The following is a 21,353-nucleotide window of genomic DNA, read 5'->3' as shown; positions in this document are numbered from 1 at the left end:
TTATAACTTTATTTCCATTCACCCTCAGGTCTTCTTGGTGCTCTGCCCCCCCCAGCAGCCCCCAAATGCCTTGACCATGCTCCAGAGTGCCCCACCCTTTCAGAACAGACTTAAGGCTGCCGAAATACACAACAGAAATAAGTAACATTTTCTATGCTTTTTGCCAGTGGCATTACACAAGCATAACCACTGAAGGAAAGTACAATGCAAATGATAAACAGATAATTTGATGGTTGAAGATGAAAAGTTTCACAAAAATTATTGGAAGACCTAAAATTTCAGTTTGAAGTATACACTATTTACAAATGTGATGCTTCTTTATAGAACTCCTGTCCAATATTCCAGATGAAGCTTTGTTCCCCTTTCTGGTAATCAGAGAACATGCAAGCCACAGAAGTAGGCAGATAGACATTAACCACAGGCTGTATATTTCCATTTTTAAAAAAAATAAAAGTATCAATAGGATAAAAAGCACCCTGTGCATCAATACCAAAATATGATTGTATAAACTCATAGATTATCCACATCTCATGTTAACACCTGGAAAGCATGTAAAATCACAAATTATCTTACATTAATACCGTGCCTTGTCAGCAATATAGAAGAATAGGCAAGTTAGTATAAGAAACTTCCCAAAATATATTTGCCCACAAAAGCTCTCACAAGTACATTGTTTTAAATCAGATCATTTCAAACCCCAACTTTTAAATTAAAGTAGTTAAGTTTTAAATTGCAGTTTCTTAATCAGAGATTTTAAAATTCTGATCAATAATGAATCATATTGAAAGAAAAAGCAGGGATCATTACTGATTACAATAACACTATAGTAACAATAACATAAATATTTCTTATAATATTTCTTATAATATTTCTCAAGGAATTACCAAAGTATATTTATTTCTCATGAGTGATGCTTTCTTCCTTTCTTGCCATACCAAAAACTAGTTCCTTTGGGGAAAAAAATCACATTAATTTTAGCTTCACATGAGCATTTCTCCACAGTACACTATCTGCTTTTAATTCCAGGCACAGCAAAGCTCTTCTTGCAGACAGAACATCGTGCTAGTTGCACTGAATTGATTGACAGGATAAACAACTAATGAGTGAGCAGAATGTTCATCTTGGGGTGTGTCATTACCACGGAAAGCACAACAGAGATGTTTCTATATTCAAGAGAGGTTGCAGTGCACTAAAGTGCTTAAAGAGCAAAAAAGTTTAAAGAGACACACTACTCTTTTAGAATCCAATGAAAAAATTATCAAAACTAATCCTTTTTATTTTTGAAAATAAAAGTAACAATTCTTGTTTACATACATTCAATGAGAACAGCATTTGTTGTGATTAATTTCTATTAATGGACAATTCTTACAGTTCAATTATTATTTTTTAAATGACAAGTGCAAGCAAATGTACCCTTTCATATTTTAATTTCCATATGGGAAAAAATAACTCAGCTAATGAGAACTGTATGTATTACTATTGTTCTTGAAATATAAAACAATCCTATAAATATGCCTTTATACCACCAAGTAGAACCACATAGCGTTCAAAAATTAGAGAAGAACTGTATCAATGCAAATCCTACTTCAGTTGATGCAAACCTTTTCTTCAGTTGAATTCATTTAATTTTCTTTAACATGCAATTGTTGTGAACCACAACTCTCAACATGGTCATACTGTCTGAAATTTTAGTTCAGCAACATCTGGAGGAACACAGGTTTTCTGCTCCAGAATGATAAATGGTGTTTAAATTTCCTTAAGCCTCTGTAAAAAGGTTTAATTAGATGTCAGACTTTTCCCACTATTAGTCAGTGAGTGTCCTTGATATTTGAGCTTTCCCACTGGACTTTGGACATATTTTTACTAGGATCCATCTCCTATTAAAGGCAAGCCTGCCATTTCTTGCTCTTTTCATGTGTGTGAATACATGTATAGAAAACTGCTAGTAGCAAACTAAATAAATGCTGTTTTTTTTTTCCTTTTAATTTTGCATATAGAAGGAAAAGTGAACTCCTCCTCGCTTCACTGACAGCCGAGGAGGCCGGAGGGGAGACCGTGCCAGTTTGCCGCGGGGGATCAGGAATCTTTGCCTTGGCTTTGGTTCGCCTTGGGAGGGGTAGGGAGAGGGACAATTGCTGGATACCATCAGCAATCCCTTGACATATGGTCCTTGCAACCACCTCCTTCATGGCTGTGGTCAGCTCGGGGGTGTGATCCTGGTCCTGGGGAAAAGCCCTGGCGACAGGCCCAGAAAGAGGGATTTCCTCCTCCAATAGGGAACCGACCTTTTCCAAGTACTCCTGCTCTAGAGATGAGGCTAAAGACCTGGTAGAAGCTCTAGAGGGGTTGGGGGAGGACCCAAAATCACCCTCCTCTACCACAGATGGGGGTTCATCTGGATGAGGATCTAGGGGGGGGGGTTCAGCAGGAATCTCAGCAGGTGGAGGGAGATCCTGTTGAAGCCCTTGGTTGCCTGAGCCTTTTGAAACTGTTTTTCTAGGGCTCTCTGGTGTCTCTCAGCCAGCCTCTCCTTTGCCTTGGACCCTCTCTTTGTTCTAGGCTGCTTCCCTTTAGTGGGGCCTGCTGCACTGGTACCCTTGGCCACAGGATTGGGCCTGCTGTGCTTGCTGCTGGTAGGCCCTGCCTGATTTGCGGCTTTCTCCACACTCTTGCTGGCCATGGTGAACTCTCAGCCCTCAAACCTCGGTATTCAGAAGGTTGCTTGGAGCAAGTAGAGTCCCAATAAGAGATGAGTCTCTGAAGCAATGGCTCAGCAGGTAATGCAGCAACAAAATGGCGCCAATAGAAGTCCTCAGGGCGCTGCAGATCCACGCTGTTAATAAAGACAAGGAATGGCCCAGAAAGCCAAACTCCTTGTGGCCGCCAATCAAGATCTTTGGGGGAGGGGGAGGCCTGCCTGGCGACCCAGAGCAAGGCCACTTGACCAGCACCCCTCCCGGCGGCGATCTGCTAAGGGACCAGGCTGCAGCGAAGTGAACGGGAAAAAAGCGGCTTGGATTTAAAGCGTGCATCTTTTTTTCCCTTGCAAAATGGCTGCTGCACATTTTGGAGCAACACCGGGCTGCCTTCGGAGATCCGGAGTGCCCAGTAGAGCCTCTGGAGCTAAGAGGAGACTTCCGACGGATTGCAGAGGTACCTGACTTCCCTATCTGACTCCAAGGCTCACCAGCGGCTGCTAACAAGCCTCCCGGTGCTGCCACAGCCTCGTGGAAACGAGGAAGACTGTAATGCTCCCAGCAGCCTGGTCCGCGCATGAGGAAGCAATTAGACGAAGGAAACTCTGTTCGTTGGTAAAAAAAACAAAAAACCCAGATCTATCTAAGACTACCACAGTGGAAAAAAATAATAAAAGCCTACACTAATGCAATTAGGAGAAATCCAGCTTGCTATTCAAGGACTGGAAATCTCAAACACATCCTTTTAGGGCAACTGAGTTTTTCAAACTGACGTCCAAAGGGAGCAGGAGGCGTGGCTACACTAAAGATTTAAACTCAGTCCTTGGGCAGCAAGCTAAAGTTAACCCAAGCTTGGACACTCCAAGCAGCGCCTAGGAGAAAGTGAACTACTTTGTAGATCCAAATTCTACTAAGGGTTATCAGAGATAACATGTATTTTAACCTTGATCAAATAAACCAACTTTATATTCCTCCCTTATACTTTTAACAATCTTGATCTTTAGTCCCTTCAAATAATGTTACACTCAATTTTATTTTTTCTTTGTTTCTTCTCACACAAGATTTTCAAAACTTTAATAAATCTTTTTTGTAAATCAAATATAAGAAAGTTATCCAGATCACTCTTTTGGTTTGTTATTTGTGTATCCCTTTTAATTATTAAGGAAATGGATGGTTTCATTTGTTTGTATAGCATCTTTTTACATATTCTTGTAGCCAGTCATTTTTAAATCCACTTTCAGATCAATCTGGTGAAACTTGTTCTTTCTTCAGTAGCATCTTTTAAACACAGTCTATCTATAGAAGAAGACTCTCTTAAAATTAACTGCTGGGTCCACTGTTATTAAATATTAGCCAATATATCTAATGTTATTTTGCTCCATTCTGTATTAGTAATGTGAATTTAAGTGTTCTCCTTTAGTTGTAATCTTTATTTCCTTCTGGTTTCCTATCCTGTCTCATCCAATCATAGTTTTTTTTTCAAAAAATTCAAAACAAAAACAGTTTCCCTTGGGAAGGATTTTTATAATTAGTTCCAAATTTCTTTCATTTCAAACATTTTTGTAACTTTCAAAAATCAAACTTCTTCATACCCTTTCACTATGTATTCTGCTTTATTTTGTTTTTAAATCCTTAAACTTGTTTTTAAAGCTTTTTTCCTTAAGTTTGAAGGAAATTCACCTGGAGGTTTTAGATTTATTAATCCAAAGGTTCCTGACAGTTAAAAAGCAGTTAACAAGCAATTTTAGAAAAAGAACTATGCTACCCCAAAGTCCTTTCTGAGGATTCAACTGCACTTTCAACAGGATCCCTTGTCTTGCAGAACTTTCAATTAGCCAGACATTTTCTGTCTTGTGGCTTGCGAGTAACAACTGTCTGAAGCACTTGTGGTCAATCTTAAGTCTTCCTGTGTTGAGAAGATTACCAAAGAGCCTCTCCACTCAAAAGCTCTTCATTCTGCTGCAATGCTTTTAGCAGAGCTGTCCCCAGTTCACCATTTCTTCTCCAGAAGTCCACCCCAAACTCTTTTGGATACACAGCAATTTTCTCCCTCTTTGTTAAGCAAATGTATAATTATATAGTTCTACCACAATGGAACTGTAGAAAAAAAAGTGCTACAAGACAAAAAAAGCCATAGACCTCTGAGTTACTTTTTCTGTGAATAGCTTGATGGAGAAAACAACAATGCTTAATACTGGGTTAAAAAGAGCTTTTTGTCCCAGTTATAGTCTTGTCTTAAATATTATTAAGAATTATAAAGAAGAACCTTTTCTTCCCAGACTGTCTATTACCAATCTTGTTCAATTACCATAGCCCAGCATTGATAAAAAGTTTTCTGAAGTTTCTAAAAATATTGGGAGAGGTTAATAAATGGTATTACCAAGGTTTACAAGGAAAATTAAGGCTTACATTCACTGATTCTAACAACTTAAACCTATTAATGAAGAATAAACAATAACAAATGCATCACACTGAGACCACTAGGAATAGGAATCTTGCAATTAATGGATTAGGACAGTGCTCCAGTCCAAATGTTAACCAGGTACAAAAATGTAATATTCCAAAATAATAAAAGTTGAGATGAATCTGCTAATTTAAGAATAGTTGAAAGCCTGGTGTCAAGAATATCTTGTTCCAGCAAACAATTAATTAAGAATCACCATTAATCTATCCTGGAAGAAAAGGAAGAAAGTAGCATTGTAACCCAAATTCAATAAAAATAAAAGACCTATGAACAGCTAAAGTTGAAGTACAGAAGAAAATCTCACAGCATGGGTAAAAGAAACAAAGTGTTAATATAAAGAATTATCAGTGCATTGTTGGTTTTGTTGATGTGCTGTGGTTAAGTTTACAAATGCACTCTATGCATTTTCTGCTTCTTTAAGCTTTAAGATGTCTTTAAAATAAAACAGGTTGTATTTTCAAAAGGCATTCTAAAAATTCAGCATCCTGACAAGTGAATAGTTGGGTCACAGGATGATATACAGAATAAACACAAATACCCAATCTAAACATAATAATGTGGCTTTTTTCTAGATTGTTGTATGGACATTTGACTGGTTAATGGGAATATTGGGAGCAACACATTTATGCAAGGTATCAAAATTATGGCTGTGATTGACATAATCAAAGTTCTGCCACTTGTCCATTGCCCTACACATTAAAATGGGCATGTCTTTGATTGCCTGGTTGTTCCCATCATTTTGACATTGTTGACTCTCTTTCCACATGCACCAATTTTTTTGTTTAAAGTTATTTCTAAGTTCCTATTGTTGTTATAACTAACAATACGTATATATAACTAAGAAATCATGTATGTATTTACAGACCATTTTGTATTCACTACATGCTTGTATACTCCTCTGCCTACTTGATTACAATCATTTGGAGTACCTACTCTATATGGCTTAAGACAGTGAACTTTGGTACGCATGCATTCTGGGTATGTTCCTGGGCCTTATGTGGTTTGGGGTGTATTTACTGCAGTGACATGTTGGTCTGGCATCTCTTCAGTTCTGCTATATGCAATTGTAATTTTTTTGTGACCTTTTGTTGATATCTTAAGAATATGAATCATAGGGCAAGGCATTCATCCTGCACTTTCCCCCTGTAACGCTGTTCTAATTCCTGAACTACCCAAGTGGCAATTGAGGATTTCACAATTTCGTGAAAATAATATCACTAATAACAATCTTGTTTAGATACCATTAGCACCAAGCATAATAACTTCTGATTTGATTCGAGATTATCTAGGATCTTTGCTTTAATTTGTGATTAATTTGTGATTTTTGTATTATGTATGTTGAAGTGTGTTTGAGTTTGAAAAATGGCTTTAAAATAAAGATGAACAATAAGCTAGTCACACGATATTACACAGTACATAAAATTATACTGTTTAAAATATGAATGCAAATTAAGGAAGGCATGCTTTTGAATTATTATTGTGGAAAATAGAGACTTTCTCAGGCTTCTGATATTTAATACCCATTATATCCATATCAATTTTTTATTTGCAATATTGTCTGTATTATATTAATGCATGCAGAAACTGCCTTAAGAGTAATAATTTAAGCCAAAAATCCTCTATTAATAATGTATATTACAATAATACTATTTTTTAAATTAATAATTGCATGTCTGAGATAATGTTTATAAATTGGAGAAAAACATGGAGCTATTTTACTGGGTAAGAAAACAAGCAGTATTAACAACTGAGAAATGTCCAATTCTTTCCCAATAATCTGTTGAAAAAAAGCTGCTTAAGAATGAAAAAATGGTAAGCAAAATGCTTATTGCTCTTGTTAGTATTTCAAATCACCCCTAACCTACTGGATTTTCATGTTTAAATAAGCAAACTATTTGTTACATACTTTTACATGTAACTGCTGCCTGACCTTTGCTACAGTCACAAAATGCAAACTGCATTATACACTGGGATACCCAGGGTATTATACAATAAAGAAAAATTAAACTACGCAGTCATTAGATAAACATGTATTTGCAACTTTTACTTAACAATATTAGTTGATGAAACTTCTCCATGTAGAAATTAAACAATTTTAAACAAATGCTGTGTTTTCTAAAGTTGATAACTAGCATTTACTTACCTCCCACTCCTTAATAGCTGTTTCATTAACTGAATCTTCACCCGCCTGTGTTTCAATTTTTTTTACTACGATAAATCCTGGCTCTCTATTTGATTCTCCTGTATCTTCTGCATATATTTCTGGACTCCACTGAACAAAAAATGCATACAGATGTTCAGTCCTTTGAAAGGGAAAATGAAAAATAAATGGATACCCATTCAGATTTGCACTAAGTTGGAAATATTGTTTTTTAAGTTGTAATTCACTGTATCTTTTCACTGTCGGTTACTCATGCTTTTCTTTGAAAATCAAGGGAAAGAATACTCATATAAAGTCTATTCCATAATGCAGTGCTTCTCAATTATTTTCTGTCATGCCCCCCCTAGGAAGAAGAAAACATTTCGCGCCCCCCCCCGCGCGCGACTGTAAATAGTATCATTTGTCTATAACAATTATTGTTCCAAATCCAATTACAACTGCAATGATATGATATAATCCTTTCCTTGTAGGGTCCTATCAGCAGGATCAAACAAAAAAACAGTCCAAATGTTTCCTATAACTAAGACATGTTATGAACTTTAATAGTGAAAAAAAATCTTTCAAAGTTCGAACCCTTTTAGATAAAGGATAACACCCACCAGATACAAGGAACTTGGAGATTTTCAAAAGACTTTTTAAAATGCTATTTCTGTTCCTTGGGATACCGTGTTTCCCCAAAAATACGCCAGGGGCTTATATTTTTTTGACCCACGAAATATGGCCTTGGGCAGCAACGCAGCAGCCATGAGGTGACCAAGCTTATGAGCAGCCGCCCGGCAACCCCCCTTTCCAGCCGGGTACAGCGCCGCTGACCGACCTAGCAGTACCTGGAAGGCACCAAGCAACGCGAGCGCCTGTTCGCCACCCTCCGCCTCCCGCGGCTCAGTGCCTTCGGAATGCCCCTAGGTGAGTGAATGGGGCTCTGCATGGCTGGAGAGGGAAGTTGACAGAAAGAATGAAGAGACTTTTAAATGAATTTATACTCATAGACCACGTTCAACAGTTTTCTTTTCCTCTCCCCGCTCGCGCGAAGGGCATCTGCGCTGCTGGCGCCGTCCGCCGCTTGGTTTTTTTTTCAAAGCACGGAGGATGGATGCCGCTCTGGAAGTACGCTCTATGGTTGTACAATCTGCAGCCCACAACCATAGAGCGTACTTCCAGAGCGGCATCCATCCTCCGTGCTTTGAAAAAAAAACCCAAGCGGCGGACGGCGCCAGCAGCGCAGATGCCCTTCACGCGAGCGGGGAGAGGAAAAGAAAACTGTTGAACATGGTGGCGGGACCCCGCCTGTTGCTCCTGGCTCCTCGTTTGCACCCAGATGGAAAGGGAGCCTTCGCGCCCCCCTTTATGGAGCCTCGCGCCCCCCCTGGGGGGCGCGCCCCACTATTTGAGAAACACTGCCATAATGTAAGATAAAACTATGGTAGACAATATTTTCAGTATCTTAGCATATAACTAGTACTGATTATGGCATCCTCAACAGATTATAATTCTGAAAAGGGCTTCTTAATTTCATTAGGAAAAACAAGAAGTGAATAGAAGAGGAAAACACATCTAGTTGGCAGGATTAGACAACTAGCTAAGTTGGGTAGGATTTGCTTAGTATTTAGGCAACATAATCAAGCTTGATTCAAGGGGTTTTTTTTAGAAGAAAAAGGCATAACAGGAAAGACCTGTTTATCTCAAATACATGATACTAGAAATCAATATTAAGAACTTATCAGCCATGACAGATGTTTGCTCATCTAGTCTGGCATGATCTTCCAGAGTGCCCAGGCAAATGCTTCTGAGAAACACAATAAGAGGAAATATTAATAATTCTTCCTATTGTTATCACTGAGAAAGTGGTAATTCTAGACATTCTGTTTCAGAAAAGATTCAGACCTATGGAAATTCTGATTCTCTTATTATCTATGAATTTCTCAAATTTCCAATACTTAACTAACTCTGGTAAAGAAGCTTGGCAGCATCACTGGGTCAGCCTGATTAAAAGATATAAAAATAAGGTTACCAGGGCCACAGTTTGGCATGAGCACAGGAAGTCTATGGAAGACTTAGCAGAGTGACTTAGCAGAGTGACTTCTTTGCTGGCTTCTGCTTGACAGAAGCCATCAGAGAAGGTCACAAAAGATGAACACCTGACTAGAAGGTACTTGAGCTGTCACAACTGCAAGCCATTTGCCAAATATCCAAATCACAATCATGTGACTGCGAGGACCCTGTAATGGCCAGAACTTCAAGGGTTAGTCATAAATGTCATATGTGCAGTGCTGAATGGTGGCTGAATGATTAGTTGATAAGAAAAGATTATTTGTAAAGAAGCAATTAATAAAAACACAATACCCAAAAGTTTGAATGACTATTGTTGTGAAAACAGTACAAAAAACATAACCCAATATAATTTCATAATAAATGATCCATTGCTGGGATGATCATTTTAATAAGGCAACAGCATCTCATTAAGGAGTCAGGTCTGCTATAATCTTTATATCGTTCACTTGAATCTAATCCACTAGAAAACAAATGGCCAATTTTAATAAATAGAGAGAATATGTCAAGAAAAATTCTGAAACTACCAAGTAAGAAATAAGCAACAATTCAGCAAAAAAAACCACCACACGCTGAATTAAGAAAACTGATGGTAAGAGGCAATAAAATAATATTTCTTGTATAGCTGAAACCTTTAAATTCAGAAGGATGTGGAATTGTCTCAATATGAAGATAGCTTTAATATTAATTTAGAAATGGAAAGATAAGTGTCTTCCTATAGTGAAGATACATAAAAAATATCCATCTTACCTTTCTGATGGCACAGCAAACCAATATTCATGCTTCTTATCTCTTTGTGCATACTGCTGCATCAATGCGCTTGCTTGTGATACAAACGTTTTTCGCATTGGCTTGCCCACTTTGAGACACAAAAACTTGTATAATCGATGTCTTCTCTTCTCTTTTATTAGAGGACCTTTTATAAAGAGAGAAAACGCCAGACGGTGGTTGGAAATGTTGCTTTGCTAATTCTTAAATATTAAATTAATTACTGGATAAATTTGGGCGCACCTTTAAAAACTGATTAGATATTGTTACTCTGCTTAATATTAACTTTAGCTATTAGAGCATGGGTGCGTAATCGGCAGTTAAGGCTATATGTGAACATCTAGCTCTCTGTTTATATCTCCTCTAATCCCAAAGCTTCAGATCTCAAATCTGGAAAGTAAAAAGTGAAATGGATTTATCAAACCACAGCAGAGACTTAAGACACCTATGAAACCAAAAATTCCTAAAATCAGGCCCATATTTCTTATTTTGGGGGAGCTGAAGCAAACCCGTATTTTGCATGTCTTAAAATATTGACTTTATTTTTTTAAGCCCCAACCTATAGGGGGAAAAAAGAAAACAAATGAGTGCAAACATTTAAGCATAGGAAGTTTGCATTTGTTGTCCTTTATTAGACAATTTACCTTACATTGGCAGCTATGCTTCCTATGGCCCAACCCCCAGTTGCCTGACTATGCGTTACAACGTAGGAGGCAACAAATGAGGTCCTGCTCTCTATCTACAATTAAATAAGCAACTGCGACTAAAGTTAACCCCCACTGACTTTTATGATATATAACCATACAACAAATGTTGCACGATTCATTTATTACAATGTTAATCAGCACAAAGGAATGTAGACCTGACATTGTTAAGGGAAGACTTTGACAAGTTTACTCAGACTCTGGCAAAGAAACAAAAGCTTGAGAAAGAACTAAAATAACACCACTAGTTTTTGTTATTTTACCCCATAAATTAATAACGAAGAATATTTCTGGACTCTCTTGCTGTGCCTGTTTCTTGACCCTTTGCCTATCTTGAAGGTCTAACAATTGGCCAGAAGAAGAAACATTTCTAAAGAATGATCCTCTCAAATATCAAATCACCTGCAGACTTCCAAACTTGCAAATCACCTGCTCTCACAAATTGCTCTATGTGTTTGTGTGTTTTTGTTCAGGAAGAAAGGAAATTTCATGTGAAAGGGGGAGGGGGAGATAAGCTTGAATACAAAAGCACGAAGCCACTTCGTGATGATGACTGTCTTTAAATACAAAATATAGATTGTAAAAGTCCTAATAACTAATACAATCCAGGAAACATATTGCTACAGTATGTGTATCTTGCTGCAACCATATTCTATCAACACTGATACAAGTAACTTTTAAAAACAGAATACTTTTCAGCACTGTAGCATTTCATAAGAAATTTATAGTTAAAAGTAGGACTATTTAAACGTAAGTGTGGAAGCTATGCTACAAGATTTGCTTAAGGGGAGATGTAAAAATTATTAAACATATTTAAAATTGGCATCAAAAAACGGAAACATTTGTAGAAACAATGCTATATTCAGAAGCAGCCACACTGCAAAGTAAGAGGTAGGAGGCAATAAAGCAGCAGTCAAAAATACCAGGCCCAGATGAAACATCCATTAAACACTTTAATGGCATAAGAGGCAGTTAAAGTGCTAACAGCTCTTTGTCAACAATACAAGTGTTACATGATCTAGAAATATAACATGATTAATGGAGAAAACAAGATAATTTAAAATATATCTTTGTTTTATTTATCCAGAATACACACACACACACACACACAAATAAATAAATAAAAGAAATTAAGTTTGGGGAGAAAAGTGGTTAAAATACGGAAGGCAATGAGACTGGAATGAATAGGATTGCCATCTTGTATTTAGCTCTAATTTACTGTAATAAATGAATTAAAAGAGTCTAAATTATTACAGTAAATTAGAGCTAAATACAAGATGGCAAGTTTGTGCAAACTTACATAATTCAAAAATAAAGATGTCTCTGACAATAGATACCAAATACCGTGTTTCCCCGAAAATACGACAGGGACTTATTCTCTTTTGCCCCACGAAATATGCCCTTGGGCTTATTATCAGGGAGGGCTTATCGTTTTGGGGCTGCCGGGCAGCTGCTCCCTTGTGAACTGGCTCCCAAAGAGCCGGGCACAGCTTCAGGGGCGAAGCAGCCATGAGGTAACCATGCTGGAAGACTCTGTCCGGAAACTCTCTGTCCGGCAGCCGGCCCACCATAGAGAGCACTCCTAGAGCGGCCGATGCTGGAAGACTCGGCTCCGAGTTTTGGAGTTTGAAAGTTATGCTCGGAGCGGGGTGGCGGCGGGCAGCAGCGGCCAGTGGTCGGCGGCGGGCAGCAGCGGCCGGCGGCCTGGGAGAGCTGCGCAAGGGCTTGGTGAAGCTGCGGGCGAAACAGGCGCTCGCGCAACCCCCTTCTCCAGCCGGGCAGAGCTCCATGCACTGACCTAGGGGGTATCCCGAATGTGCCAAGCCGCGGGAGCTGGGGGGGCGGGTAGAGCACCACATGGCTTGGCACCTTAGGGATACCCCCTAGGTCAGTGAATGGGGCTTTTCCCGGCTGGAGAGGGGATTTGCCAGGCGGCTGCTTGTGACCATGGTTACCTCATGGCTGCTTCGCCCGAGGCTGTGCCCGGCTCTTCGGGAGCCAGTTCACAAGAGAGCAGCCACCCGGCAACTCTCCCCTCTGGCCAGACAGAATGCCACTCCCCAACCTAGCGGTATACCGAAGGCGGCAAGCAACGTGAGCGCTCCCCCCGGCTCCTGTAACTTGGCGCTTTCGGGATAACGCTAGGTCAGTGAGCGGTGCTCTGCCTGGCTGGAGGGGGGTGGTTGTCCAGGGGGTTTATTTTCAGGGGTGGGCTTATATTTTTGCCCACGCGGAAATTGTGGCAAGGGTTTAGTTTCGGGACAGGTTGCATTTTCGGGGAAACACGGTAGTTAAAGCTATGATAATAGCTTTAATAACTAATAATGGAGAAATAGTTGGTAAACTGGACATTGAAAATGACCAAGACATAGAAATGTTTTGAATTCTGGGTATAGAGACAGGTTACTGAGAATATCATGGACTTCAAGAACCACCAATAAGTGCTGGAAAAATAAGAGGCAAGGATTAGCTAGCAGAAAGTGACATATTTTATAAATGTGATGCAAATAAATGATGGCATGTTAGGCAAGGAAGATAACGGAAGCAGCAAATAGATTGCATCAAAAAGCATCCAGATCCAGGAGAGCCATGTTACATGTTCCATCTACAAAAGAGATGGTGGGTCCCAAGAAGAGACTCTTTGCTGCCATGGGGACTGCCCTGTGGAACATTATCCATCCCTGATCTTAGATTTGTACCATCCCTCTAAGCCAGGGGTGTCCAAACTTGGGAACTTTGACTTGTGGACTTCAACTCCCAGAATTCCCCAGCCAGCATGGCTGGCTGGAGAATTCTGGGACTTGAAGTCCACAAGTCTTAAAGTTCCCAAGTTTGGACACCCCTGCTCTAAGCCTCTGGGAAGGCCTTGAACACATGGCTCTGCCACCATGCTTGCTCCAGCAACGATGGGGAGTTCTTCCAATGGCTGCACTGAGCTAACATAAATGAAGTCTGCAGCTGATTATGGTTCTGTGTTTTTAAACTGATGACGGATACTTTTTATATTTTTTTGTATAACCTGTTTTTATTGTTTATACCAGTCGTTAGCCAACCATGTCTCTGGGACCAACCCAGATTGGATTCTGAATTGATGATAATTATGATGATTCTTGTGGATTATCAAGAGTGACAAGAGCCTTCACAATACAGTGGTAAAAAAAAATGTTGCTAAAAGTTAACACTGGGCTCTCTTTTGCTTTCTCTCACAGAAATCAGATCCTTCAGAAATAGTGAATTTTGCATAACCCCATGATGCATTTTGATTGCAATAAAATTGGGAATATAATAATATTTTTCCCAACCATGTGCATGAAGAATAATTAAGATTTATTGAGAAATTTTATGGTTATACTATACTACGTTTAAACTCTTACCTTCTATAGTTCCATCTACTGTTGCCATTTTGTGTTTCATTTCTTTATGCACTTCCTGGTGGATGGTATCCCGCTGCTGTTTGGTTTGTTGCATAGTATGGGTCTTCCAAAGCGTCCGCAGCATCTCTGTATTTGTCTCAGAATTTTGAGTTGGCAGTTTCACAGTTTCCCCTTCATTTGTGACCTCCTTTTGAGAATCAGTTTTTTCAGAATCCAAATGCTGCTCATCCTCTGGTACATTTCCTTCTACAGGTTCCTGACATGTTCCATGTTGTGCTTCAGCATCAGAAACAGATCCTTCTACAATATTCTGAACTTTTATTGCTTCCTCCGCTGCTTTCGAGTCCACAGTATCATTAACAGAAGCACTGCCATCATTCAAAGGCTGTTCTCCACTGGAGTTTACATCCCCAATAGTATTAACAGAGTCTGAAATATCCTTTACAGATTCTCCGCCAGTGTGGTTTACTGTCTGGACTGATTCAGATGAAGCTCCAGAAGATTTGTCTTGTCGAAGATCATCCAGGAGCTCTTCTCGTATAGGAGACAGTTCTGACTCCGTGAAAACATCTTCTGACAGAGATTCTTCTGTACTCCTTGGAGCAGTACTGGCACTATCATTTCCTGTATCTCTCATTCTTAATTCCATTTCATCAGTATTACTTCTGGTAATTTTCTTGAAGTGGCAGAGATCTTTTACAGATAACTGACCTACATCACTAAAAAGTAAAGAAGACCTCTGTATTATAACCTGAGAAAACAAAATGCACATAACTTTTTTTTAAAACTAGGATCACTTTAATAGAACCAGTTTGATAACTATTCTAAGCAGTTATACAACATATCTCTGTAGAAGACAATCCCCCCACCTCCCACCTCATTAGCAGTGGACAAGATTTATTTATTGCAAAAGTGTCTATAATACTAATTCTATGAGCTTGGGTGGTATACAATAAAATAAAGAGATATCCCAGTTTCATTTAATAACTACATAAAACACAAGTACAAATAAACAGGATGGCACTTAAAATAGCTAGGTACCATAAGCCTATTTAAAAAGGATGATTTTTAAAATATTGAATGTTAGAAAAGAGAAAGCCAGACTCACATCTGTGGGCATTGTATTCCATAATGTGTGGGGTACAATGGAGAAAGCTTAATTTCTAGCACACCTGTAGCTCAGGAAAGGTTTCTTTATAGAATACCCTTATATTCAAACATAGCTAACTCATTGAGCTGCCTTATGAGGGACAGAACTCCTCATTCTTGTTGTAGTAGCTGTAGATAATTTAACTTCTGTTGGTTGTGTGAAAAAAACAATTTTCCTATTTTTATTTTTGTATTTACAGGCTTTAAAGAAACCATTATTTGGGGCAAATTCTATGGAGAAGAATTTACATGGAGAATTCTATGCTAATCAATAAAACAAAGTTCTACTTATACATAATAATTGTGTCACAAAAAACAACCAATATTTTATTAAAAGTAATTAATAAAGCTGGTCATAAATCCATGTAAATAATACCTTATTTCCCCGAAAATAAGACAGAGTCTTCTTTTGACCTCCTAAATAAGCACTTGGGCTTATTTTCGTGGAGGTCTTATTTTTGAGGTGTACGAGGTGGCGAGATTGGTTACCTCATGGTTGCTGCTGTGTTGCAATATTTTCAATGAGGGCTTATTTTAGAGCATGTGCTCATGCTCTGATTGGGCTTATTATCCGGGGAGGTCTTATTTTCATGAAAACAGGGTATGAGAATCTGGTAACATGTCAAATCAGAAAACGTCTAAAGTAACTTTCTAAAGCTGCCATGCATATGCAAAGGCAATTTTTTTCATTTGACTCCCACATACAGAGACATGTACACATACATACACTAATCTATCTTACATGGGTAACGAATCCTGTATTTTGCCATCTGCATCTTTATACATAGCAGCTGACATCACTTCTTCCATTGGACACATGATGCCATATTCTTCACAGCCATTTTGTTGAACCAATGGATCTGTTTTATGTGGATCAAACATTATATTGTTTGGTGTCACTAGGAGCACACCGGTGACAGTTCCCTAAGATAAGGAGAAAAACAATCAAACGTCCTGCAAAAATAAACCAAATCTTTTCAAATTACACTATATTGCCAAAAGTATTCGCTCACCTCCCTTTATTCGCATATGAACTTACTGTATGTGACATCCCATTCCTAATCCATAGGGTTCAATATGACATCGGTCCATCCTTTGCAGCTATAGCAACTTCAATTCTTCTTGTAAGGGTGTCCACAAGGTTTAGGAGTGTGTTTATGGGAATTTATGACCATTCTTCCAGAAGCGCATTTGTGAGGTCACACACTAATGTTGGATGAGAAGCCCTGCCTCTCAGTCTCCGCTCTAATTCATCCCAAAGGTGTTCTATCGGGTTGAGGTCAGGACTGTGCAGGCCAGTCAAGTTCATCCACACCAGACTCTGTCATCCATGTATTTATGGACCTTGCTTTGTGCACTGGTGCACAGTCATGTTGGAAGAGGAAGGGGCCAGCTCCAAATTGTTCCCACAAAGTTGGGAGCATGGAATTGTCTAAAATGCCTTGGTATGCTGAAGCATTCAGAGTTCCTTTCACTGGAACTAAGGGGTCAAGCCCAGCTCCTGAAAACAACCCCACACCATAATCGCCCTTCCACCAAACTTTACACTTGGCACAATGCAGTCAGACAAGTACCGTTCTCCTGGCAACCACCAAACCCAGACTCGTCCATCAGATTGCCAGATGGAGAAGCGTGATTCGTCACTCCAGAGAACGCATCTCCACTGCTCTAGAGTTCAGTGGCGGCCTCCTTTACACCACTGCATCCGACGCTTTGCATTGCACTTGGTGATGTATGGCTTCGATGCAGTTGCTCGGCCATGGAAACCCATTCCATGAAGCTCTCTGCGCACTGTTCTTGAGCTAATCTTAAGGCCACGTGACGTTTGGAGGTCTGTAGTGATTGACTCTGCAGAAAGTTGGCGATTTCTTCGCACTATGCGCCTCAGCATCTGCTGACCCCGCTCCGTCAGTTTACGTGACCTACCACTTCGTGGCTGAATTGCTGTCATTCCCAAACACTTACATGTTCTTATAATACAGCTGACAGTTGACTGTGGAATATTTAGGAGTGAGGAAATTTCATGACTGGATTTGTTGCACAGGTGGCATCCCATCACAGTTCCACGCTGGAATTCACTGAGCTCCTGAGAGCGACCTTTCACAAATGCTTGTAAAAACAGTCTGCATACCTAGGTACTTGATTTTATACACCTGTGGCCATGGAAGTGATTGGAACACCTGATTCTGATTATTTGGATGGGTGAGCAAATACTTTTGGCAATATAGTATATGTCTAGAAGTGATCTAATCATTTCATTATTTAATGAATACTGAGTACTTCTATTAAAGTCTAACAAGCACATTCAGCTTTCTTATAAATCACTGAAAAATTGTAAATTCCTAGGAAATATAATCTTTAAGGAAAAACAGTTTTGCCTACTTAACATTACACCAATATATAGAAGTTATTGCTGTGGAAAAGGAAGTTTTAGCCATAATTCAGAAATATTGTAAAATGGTACTGTAAGATAATTTTGTATTTAAATTGTTTAATTGAATAGAACTGTCTTTAACAAATCTTAGTATAAAATTATTTCAGCAGTTATATTTCCATATAAGATAAAGCAATTTTTAAAAAAGCAGTAATTTTATAAGTCATGCCACAAATAATATCAAGTTACATATTTCAAAGACTTTATGAAATTGTGGTTAATTTTAATGAAGCCTTTATCAATATATATGAACACTTTTTTTTTCCAAAAAAGGAAAAATTCCTGTGCATTTCTGAAGATATGAATTGCTTGCATTTGAAAGGGTTACGGGTATACAGCTCTGAAGAAGTAGAAAGATATGCTATATATAGTTTGAGATGCATACTATGTATACGACAGTAAAGGTAGATTTAACAAATAGATAATAAATAAGATTGGTAAAAGGTAAGAAAATTTTCTCTCTCTCTCTCAAAAACACACACACACATAACTAAATAGGACTGATGCCTATTTAACAGCCCAGAAAAAATATTTCAAGAATATCATTCCTAAATATAATATATAAGAATCTTATATATTAAGAATCTAATTAAGAATCAAGTACATAAATAAAACCAATTATCATTTAAAATAAAGCTCTTGCTTATAAGATCAATTTGGTTTTTATCCTTTACTCTTACAGATATTCAGAAGTATTTATTTTGGAAAGTTAAGTTAAAACTCTTGACTTTTATTCAGTTCACTAAAGTGCCAGAGGAAAGACAAAGAGGCACAAAGGCAGGATATGGACTTAGTTATATCCAGTACAGATTGGAGAATTGATGTATGTTTTTACTTTATGCTTTTGCTGTAATGAAGAAAATCTACAGAGAAAAATATTTTGCATGTTGCTGAGTCCTTAGGTCAATTGAAGGAAAGGAAGGAAAAAAGGAGGAAGCAAAAGTTGATACAGGCAAGATGAATGGAGAAAACTAGAGAGGGAAGGAAAATCCCATGCATTTCAGCCCCCCAGTCACTCCTGTTTTAAGCAGCAGCAGCTTTTCGTATTGGTTAAGAAAAAAGTATTCTCAAGAATAGCAGCATTTCCACTACCCAGGTTTCTATCACGTTTCTTGTCTTTATTGCCTTTCCTTGCTGGAAGGACGAAAGTGAATGTGAATGCAATTTTAAATAGTTCTCTGAAAGAGTTATATGTAGGTGAGCAGCAATCTTGAATAAATGCAGATGGAAAATTAATTAATTAACTGGGGTATCTTTTTAAGAGGCACTTAAGAGTTTATTTAGTACTTTTTTTTCTTATCCTAACATTGCCCCTGCTTTATTTTTTTGTGAGCCGAGTGTGACTTCTGCAAGTTATCCTCACAGAGACACAATAAAACCTATACACACATTTTCTAAGGAAGGCATTAAATTCTTCTGGAATTGCTAATAATAAATTGACAAGGATGGAAATTTAGACACTAAGGACTTCCTGTCTGTGAAGTTTTTGTTTTCTGTTTTGTTTTCCTTTTGGGGAGATCATCTTAAATTCAGAGAATATCCTCTTCTCCAATAAACATGGTAATTTTAAATGGAAAACTTGCTTGGTTTGGGCAGTGTTTATTAAATTTCAATGCCTGAAGTAAATTGATGTTTCTATAGCATAACTGGCTAAGAATTTGTAAGATATCTGCCTAACATTTGTAAGATAGCACAAGTATATCCTTTCCTATTGTATGAAAACAGAAAAGAAAGTCTAAATATTAAGATTCTGGAAGCATTTATGCAAGAAATCCTTAAAAATATGCTATTTATAAAAAGATGACAGAATTCCATGGTCCGCAGAGTCAATAAAAATCTATGTGTATCTTCTGTTGCATCTTTCAACTCAGTTGCTCCTTTTTTCATTAGTTATTACCATCATTACTGTGACAAAATGGATAAATGTGGCATGGTAATGTATAGCTTTGATAAAGTTGTAAGTTCTATTTATAGCTAATATCAATTACTAAAATTCTTCTATCCCAATAAAAGGAAAATTCTCAAATAATTTAGGCAACACATTATTTTATGTAAGAAACATATCATTCTTACCTTGTTACTAGTAATGTATTTACAATTGATCTTGAGAAATTTTTCTGTGAAAGCTTCCTCCTCTTCTGACGTGGATGACACAACCCTTGTAGACCGAACACAGGGATATGCTGGTCTGGCTGCTGTTTCTTTCTTTTGCGCCCCATCTGAATCCTATAGAAACAAAAACTGCAGTGATGCAACCAAAAATAGGATGTGTTTTATAAAAGTAGCTTATCCTTGCCAAACCTATGTAGTATAACAGAAAAGTTCAAAAGCAAGTCAATGATAAAAATGAGTCATTTTAAACATCAACATCTGTGTTAGAAATGAATTATACAGACAATATTAAATCACAAGTTGGTATATGAAAGGTCTACAGTATTTCACAAAGCTATATAGACTATAGCATTATAGTTTTATTTAATATTAAAGATACCAACATTCAAGACACTGCTGCCCAATGTTAACATCTACATCAACCTTTCAAAATATTTGAAAACAGAAATAGATTTTTATATCAGTTTGCCTCAGTTCTGATCAAATCAATGAGACCTGCATACTACAATTTGACTACTTTTCAGAAATGCGTCATTGGGGCAAAATATTCCAGATGTGTGTAGGCACACACAGACATACACTTACAGCTGTCTTCTCAGCCTCAGCTTCTGAAGATGTAGGTGACAAAGGACTTTCAGGACTAAGTGAGGGGGAACTCTCCACACTGGAAAGATACTCTGGATCAGGAACATATAAAACCTATAAAAACACATTTTGATTAAATCTGATTTAACTGGTGTAGACATTATTAATTTCAAATTAAAACATTATTTGCATATGGCTCAAAAAGACATGTCTGCATAAATGTCTTATAGAAAACCGCAAACTTTTTAATAGGGTGTTCAAAAATTTGTTTTTGCATAAATCAGTAGCAATTTAGAAATGGTACAGAAATTATTTATACACTATCTGATATTTCATGAAATACTTTGTGGATAATACAAATTTTATTGTGCTTATCTTCAATTAGTTTTTTAGAGTTTGCTTAGGATTTCATATTCACATTTCGTATCCACATTTATATGCGATATGAATTTCATTCATGTTATGTTGACTCCAATAAAGACTTTATTTCCCTTTTTCCAGAATATGCATAGAAATAATTTTTCTAATCAACTTTGAAAAATGTTAAAGGTAAATGTATGCCCTTATTCTTTTATTACAAAATTGTCCTGTTACTTAAGATATCCTGCTAGAATCTTGATTCTTTTCTATTTAAACTTTTAAAATGGATCTGGAGTATATTAATTAGTTAGCTTTAACCGTTCAGTCATGTCCGACTCTTGGTGACTTTATAGGCAAGTGTTCTCCATGCTACCCTGTCAAGCACAATTTCTTTCAGTTGTTGGATGTTCATCTTTGTATCAGCTTTGATGGTACCAAGCCAGCAAGTTTTTTGCTTACCCTTTCTTCCTGATCCACTAATGCCACAAGGTAGTCAT

The 21,353-nt window shown here is 37.8% G+C and overlaps 1 protein-coding gene across 7 annotated transcripts in view; it reads right to left on the bottom strand.

The window, feature by feature from the left end:
- OXR1 (oxidation resistance 1) overlaps window positions 1–21,353 on the bottom strand; it is a 249,405-nt gene that overhangs the window by 24,556 nt on the left and 203,496 nt on the right. For all 7 annotated transcript variants that reach the window (XM_081952815.1, XM_081952819.1, XM_081952817.1 and 4 more), the window contains 6 exons: window positions 20,497–20,610; window positions 19,873–20,025; window positions 16,108–16,289; window positions 14,217–14,935; window positions 10,121–10,286; window positions 7,304–7,463 (listed from right to left, as the gene is read on the bottom strand). In XM_081952815.1, coding sequence (XP_081808941.1) covers window positions 7,304–7,463; window positions 10,121–10,286; window positions 14,217–14,935; window positions 16,108–16,289; window positions 19,873–20,025; window positions 20,497–20,610 — 1,494 coding nt within the window. The remainder of the gene's footprint in view (window positions 1–7,303; window positions 7,464–10,120; window positions 10,287–14,216; window positions 14,936–16,107; window positions 16,290–19,872; window positions 20,026–20,496; window positions 20,611–21,353) is intronic.

Source organism: Natrix helvetica, assembly GCF_964273705.1.
Source record: "Natrix helvetica genome assembly, chromosome: 4".
Taxonomy (NCBI): Eukaryota; Metazoa; Chordata; class Lepidosauria; order Squamata; family Natricidae; genus Natrix; species Natrix helvetica.
Note: the sequence above shows the minus strand (reverse complement) of the source record. Positions and strands in the feature narration are given on the sequence as shown.